The 5,602-nt window shown below is 44.6% G+C and overlaps 1 protein-coding gene across 1 annotated transcript; it reads right to left on the bottom strand.

Moving 5' to 3' along the window:
* Nucleotides 1–2,208: 2,208 nt before the first annotated feature.
* LOC123182181 (protein TRANSPARENT TESTA 1) lies at nt 2,209–4,483 on the bottom strand. Its single transcript, XM_044594671.1, has 2 exons — nt 3,634–4,483; nt 2,209–3,083 (listed from the first exon to the last, which is right to left on the bottom strand). The coding sequence occupies exons 1-2, from the start codon at nt 4,276–4,278 to the stop codon at nt 2,625–2,627; spliced, it is 1,104 nt and encodes a 367-aa protein (XP_044450606.1). The 5' UTR covers nt 4,279–4,483; the 3' UTR covers nt 2,209–2,624.
* Nucleotides 4,484–5,602: the final 1,119 nt, after the last annotated feature.

Genomic DNA, 5,602 nt, shown 5'->3' with positions numbered 1-5,602 from the left:
AGAACTGGATCTATATGTACAAATAAAATTGTTACAACACAATGCAAATCACCCTAGAAAGAAACAATATATAACCAAGTTCTCCCCTGTCTCAAATATGATCTGGAGGAGACAAAAAACTGCAACTAAATTTTACCCTTTTAGTTGCAGTCCCTTGCTATGGCCTTCAACCAATTTTTTGTTATTTCCCCAGATTTACAAGGCGGGCCCATAACACAGGATGCTATTTGCAGTTGTTTGCGTGGGAAACTAGAAATCTTAGCTTGTTAGGGGTGTATATGACATTGGGTATGATCAGTGGGGTGCAACCTACTCAACGGAGTTGACATACTTGAGTAAAATTTGATGAAATCTGATAAATTTGAAAATAATTTGGTATGACCATAATGAGTATATGTCTGGCTTCCGAATAAATGGGCCTAGCTTGTCATTTCAATGAAAATAATAAAGTAAAGTAGTAGTTGTCAAAATGTCACAACTAGGTGTCTGACAAGCTTTTGAAAATCCTATTTTATTTCCGTGGTTGATACTAACTATAAGAACCATGCAATATAAACACCTGATTCGTGCAAGTACAAAGGGATAAGAAGGACGAGGATGTGGGAATAACTATTCCTAAGTCAATTGAGAATAGCCACTCCTAGTTTTGAAAGTTTTGTAAAATAATTGGAGAGAAAAGTTATCACATAGTCACATTTAGGGGGCAAAAAGGAGAATGTGATCTATTCGAGGAAATAATACTGGTACAAGTATTTAGAACATATCACATTTTTTGGTGAACTCGGGGCTACATAACTATCTCATTACTCCGGCATAGTTATGCCTCATTCGGGTTGGACGATTTTTAGAGGATTCCATATGAGATTTCCAACCATGGGATTTCTTTTCTTATGTTTAGAATTCATTTCAAAGAAATAGAAGTACTAGAATTCTTAGAACTGTGTCCATTTTTTAACTCATTCCTTAGGATTCTAAGCATTAGGTGAAATCTCATAAAAGTTCATAAGGATTGGAGTGGGGCAGGACACCCCTAATCCTTTACTCTTCCTATTCCCCAGATTTGGAAATCATGTAAACCAAATGAGCCATAATTGTTTTAGAGAAAATAATATTGCATCTCAAACATATTATATTAAAATAATATGTAAATCATGCATGTCAAGAATGGATAAAAGAATGTCATTTTGAATCTTATATATTTAAGAGAGTGATCCCCACACGTCTATTTATCTCAACATGCATGCTTCCACATCATCAAAATTGTTGTAGCCATTAGATTTATTGCCTAATCCACTAGCACCCGTCCGACTACGCATGAGAATCCTTTGCCATGCAGCATACAATAGTGCATTCTAAGTGAGTTTTAAATCACATTCCATTTAATTGTGACATGCCCAACTTTTCATGTTAAGATTTTTTTATAAAAAAAATCTTGTATAGTTTAAATCATGGGGTCTGAATTATATTCTACGTAATATTTAGAAACTATATAGTATTCAATGTCGCGACAACGCGTACAGAACCCGTTTTGCAGGCTTAGAAAAACAATTGCATAATAAGATATTGTATATTACACCACAATATAGATAACTCTGCGCAATAAATGATTATATTTACATACTCCCTCCGATCCAAATTAATTGACAAAGTATCATAATTCACAGGGACATGTTTAAATCCATCATTCGCCCCCTTCTATTCTAACATCAATGCACCATAATTTTGTGTTTCTTGAATTTTGTCTTATTTCAGACGTAAAAAGAGAAAGTAAGAAAATATATAATCGCAGTAAAAATATTTTATGTAACGTAAAATTACAGATGTAAAAACATAGTGTAAAATGTACATATATAAAATATAAATTTTCTGGTCTTATGACCTATATTTTCTTTCTTATGCCAAATTTTACGCAATGAATCAATATGAATGTAACTATTTTGTATTTCAAATATAATTTATTTATGAAATGATCGTAGGATTATCTCGGGTGAAGAATAACTTATTTTGCACCCTGGGTGATGAATATATATAATCTGTTACCTACATGTATGAATATTTTTGTAACCAAAATTTCTGATTTTCGTTGTCTAAAGAAGAGACCATAATAGTCCTGTTCTTCGTATAGTAGCAACAAAACTGAGGATAAATTAAAATGCAGCTGCATGAGGAATGTGTTCATGAAAAACAAGAAAAGGGGCACGCCATTACTAAATAATTATCAACTGGTCAGACTTTTTTAACAACTGATAGTCCATCTAATTAATCACATACAATTTGAAATCATGCATGCTTGTACATTTGATACATACTATATATCTGCCAGAAGAATATTGGTCTGTGAAGCTGACAAATTTTCTCCCTCGCAAGCTACCTGTATCTGCAGCTCCTCCAGAAGAAAATTCGGCTACTTCACAGCCTAGCTATCATCTACACGGCAAACCTCTATGATCTTATTACTGTATAAACACGGGTTTGTGTGCTCCTTGTTCCAGCCTTCTACGTACATACACGTCTACGGAGCATATACCAATCGCATGTACGCAAAACTAGCTAATGTTCGATCAAGAATTAATTAATAAACCCTGTCAATTGATCTGTCAAGCTCACGCACGGGCACCGTGGCACTAGTCGAACCGTATGATGCGCTCCCTGCGCTGCTGCGTCGGCGCGGGCGCGGCCGCCGCGTCGGCGGGGGCTACGGGGCGGTGGCCGCCGCCGAAGGAGCGGACGTGGTCGTTGAGGGAGCGCTTGTGCTTGAAGTCGGAGCCGCAGGCGCAGAACCAGCGCTTGCCGCAGTTCTTCTCGTGCGTGCGCCAGTCGCCCTTGACGGCGAAGGGCTTGGCGCAGCGGCGGCAGGCGAAGGGCTTGGCGCCGTGCTTGCGCCGGTAGTGCGTCTGCAGCGTGCGGAAGTCCTTGAGCGGCCGCGCCCGCGGGTGGGCCACGTTGTTCCGGCACCCAGCCGCGCAGCAGTAGCACGGCAGCCGCAGCAGCGCCAGCGCCGCCGCGTGGGTCGACTGCCCCGCCGCGCCCTTGAGCGAATCCGGGCCCTTCCGGTACTCCCGCCCGTGGCCCCACATGTGCATCTGCATGCGGCATCAGCATGTCAGTCGAGTCTACGGCACGGATGAGAATCAGTGGAGCAAACGAATATATTTGGATAGAAAAGATGCATGTGTGAACCGAGCTAGCCTGATATATACTACGTGGCCGTGGCTATGGTGGTCTAGTTCCATTTCCATTTCAAGTAGCATATATTTGATTCCTTGCGGGCGGCATGGATATATTTGCTAGGTTATTATTCGGCAAACATGAAGATGCATGTATGCATGCATGAGGCCGAGTTGAGAGTGGAGACACAAGCAAAAGGAATATAAATCTTGTCTCACTAGCAGTATTGCACGCCACCTGTGCTTTACTATCCAAAATAGTAGTCATCCATTAAGCTCCAACGTTATGCATGTGTTCATATGTGAAAAATTAAATTCAAAACACAACTAGGTCGTTTGAAAAAGAGAAGAATAGGAGATGAATCGGAAAACTTAGATTTCGGCGCAAATCTTAGTCGAAAATTAAACAAAAGGGGGCGCAAATCTTAGCCGAAATTAAACAAAAGGTGGGGCATCGATCGGTCACCTGCATGTTGTTGTATCTATTGAAGGTCTTGCTGCAGACGTGGCAGACGAACTGCACGGCGCCGATGAGTATCTGCGCCGGCGTCGGGATCCAGAACCGCCGGTGGCGGCAGCCGCTGGTCTCTTCGCGGCCTATGGATACGCGGTCTGATCCCTCCACTGACTCCACCAGAATCTCACTATGTTCAACTTGCACGCCTGTTTCCACCTTGAACCTCTCGTACCTTGGCTTCTCTTCATCCTCCGTTTCGACCTCCTCCTCCTCCTCGTCCTCGTCCATGGACATGGCCATGGGCGGCACCTCTTCTTCAGAACAATAGCCGCCACCGGCCGGCAAGCCGATGTTCAGGTCAACACCGGCGTCCTCCGTAATACCGCTCAGCTCTTCTTTGATAGGACTTGTCTGCGCGCCAACAGGGGTGCCGCCGCTCGTCGTCTCCTCCCCAGCCCCGACCCTGCCGAGGAGCGGCAGACACAGCATGGTGCTTCGATGATCTTCACCGGGCACCAGGCAGTCACTCGACGGCGACGAGAGCGAGGATGGCATCGATGACGGCGAGGATGCCCGCGGTGACCGCGGCCTGAGCCACTCAAAGTACCGCACACCCAGACCCGCGCTCTCCATCGCGTAAGCACTCAGCGCCATATACAGTTCGATTTGGACCCCGGACCTCCTCTATGTAGCAAGGTCTGCGTGTCTCGCTTGCAATATATCGCAGCGCAGGCCCCGGCTTTATATGTGTGTGGGGGTTGGGTTGGATTCTCGGTGGAGAGGACTGGCAGAGGTCGTCTATGTCAAGCCGTGCATGTCACGGCTGGGAAGAAACGGGGAAGGAAAGCTGGGGAGGGAGGGAAGCTGGTGCGCCGTTGGTGTTGCTCTCGGCCAAGCTTTATACGCGCCAGTCGCGTCGCGGCCGGCCCTCGGGAGCTTGGAAGGCTGGCTGGAGCTCGTGAGGTAAGCAGATTAAGCCGGGGGCCGCGGGCGCGTGGTGTCGCGTGTGAAAAGGGCGAGCTGTATAATCCGGGCATCTATACTGGTGCCTGGAGCTAGCATGACAGCGAGGCTGATGTGTGGAATGGCACCGGAGTTACATTCCCGCCGCCGCCTCTGGGGCGGCGGGTACAGATACTATTGCCGCAAAGGAACGCGGTAGTACTAGGTTCTCCATCGATCTCTCGGGGAATATCAATCCAACATGTAGTGGGGGTCAATTCGGGTACCCGATCGATCGATCGATTATGGGATGTCAAAAAAACGTGTAGCTGCTAGTCTGCTACCAGTATTATTCTATCACTTCCTGACGCACGTATTTAATTTGCTGTTGGTGATGCTGATTGTGGTAGCTAATACGGAGTAGAGTACTTAATAGGGTGAATGATTGCTAGAATACGTATATATGTATGTAGAACAGCTACGTCGCTTTCTGACGAGACGTAGGCAGATTGTTGGCGACACGCCTCTAGCTCTATGCACGCTTTGCTATGGATTATGCACTAAACAATATCTTACTGATTAATATGTAGTCATATGACAGGGAGTTTAGGATGCGCTGCTTACCTCTCTGAAGTATTATATACTCTACACCATCACATATCTTTGTTCTCTAGCTAGATATGGTGTGTGTTTTCTCCTTGGGTACGTGTTACATGCAGGTTTGTGCTATATCCTTCGGCTTCAGACACGTGCATGATGATTGTGGACCTTGATCTCCAAGTGTGAATATGCTCACCGAGCAGGGTTTAAGTCTTAAAAGACACGGGCCACAAGAACTTCGGCACTATGTCCTGCTTCAAAAAAGGTCCTTAATTAGAGGCAACCATTTTAGAGTCGTCATAATATCGATCATCATCCACCATATGGAGCGTGCTTCATAATAATATGAAGACTGCTAAAGTAATGCACAAACTAAGAATTGCTATAAATCCCCTCAGAAAAAACTAAGAATCGCCATAAACATACCAAAAAAGGA

Source organism: Triticum aestivum, chromosome 1D (assembly GCF_018294505.1).
Source record: "Triticum aestivum cultivar Chinese Spring chromosome 1D, IWGSC CS RefSeq v2.1, whole genome shotgun sequence".
Lineage (NCBI taxonomy): Eukaryota > Viridiplantae > Streptophyta > Magnoliopsida > Poales > Poaceae > Triticum > Triticum aestivum.
The sequence above is the reverse complement of the archived record's forward strand: the minus strand, read 5'-3'. Positions and strand labels throughout refer to the sequence as shown.

Coding starts and splice junctions, on each gene's coding strand:
- LOC123182181 (XM_044594671.1), bottom strand. CDS start 4,278: ATGGCGCTGAGTGCTTACGCGATGGAGAGCGCGGGTCTGGGTGTGCGG. Junction 3,084..3,633: donor ATAGATACAACAACATGCAG/GTGACCGATCGA, acceptor TGCCGCATGCAG/ATGCACATGTGGGGCCACGG.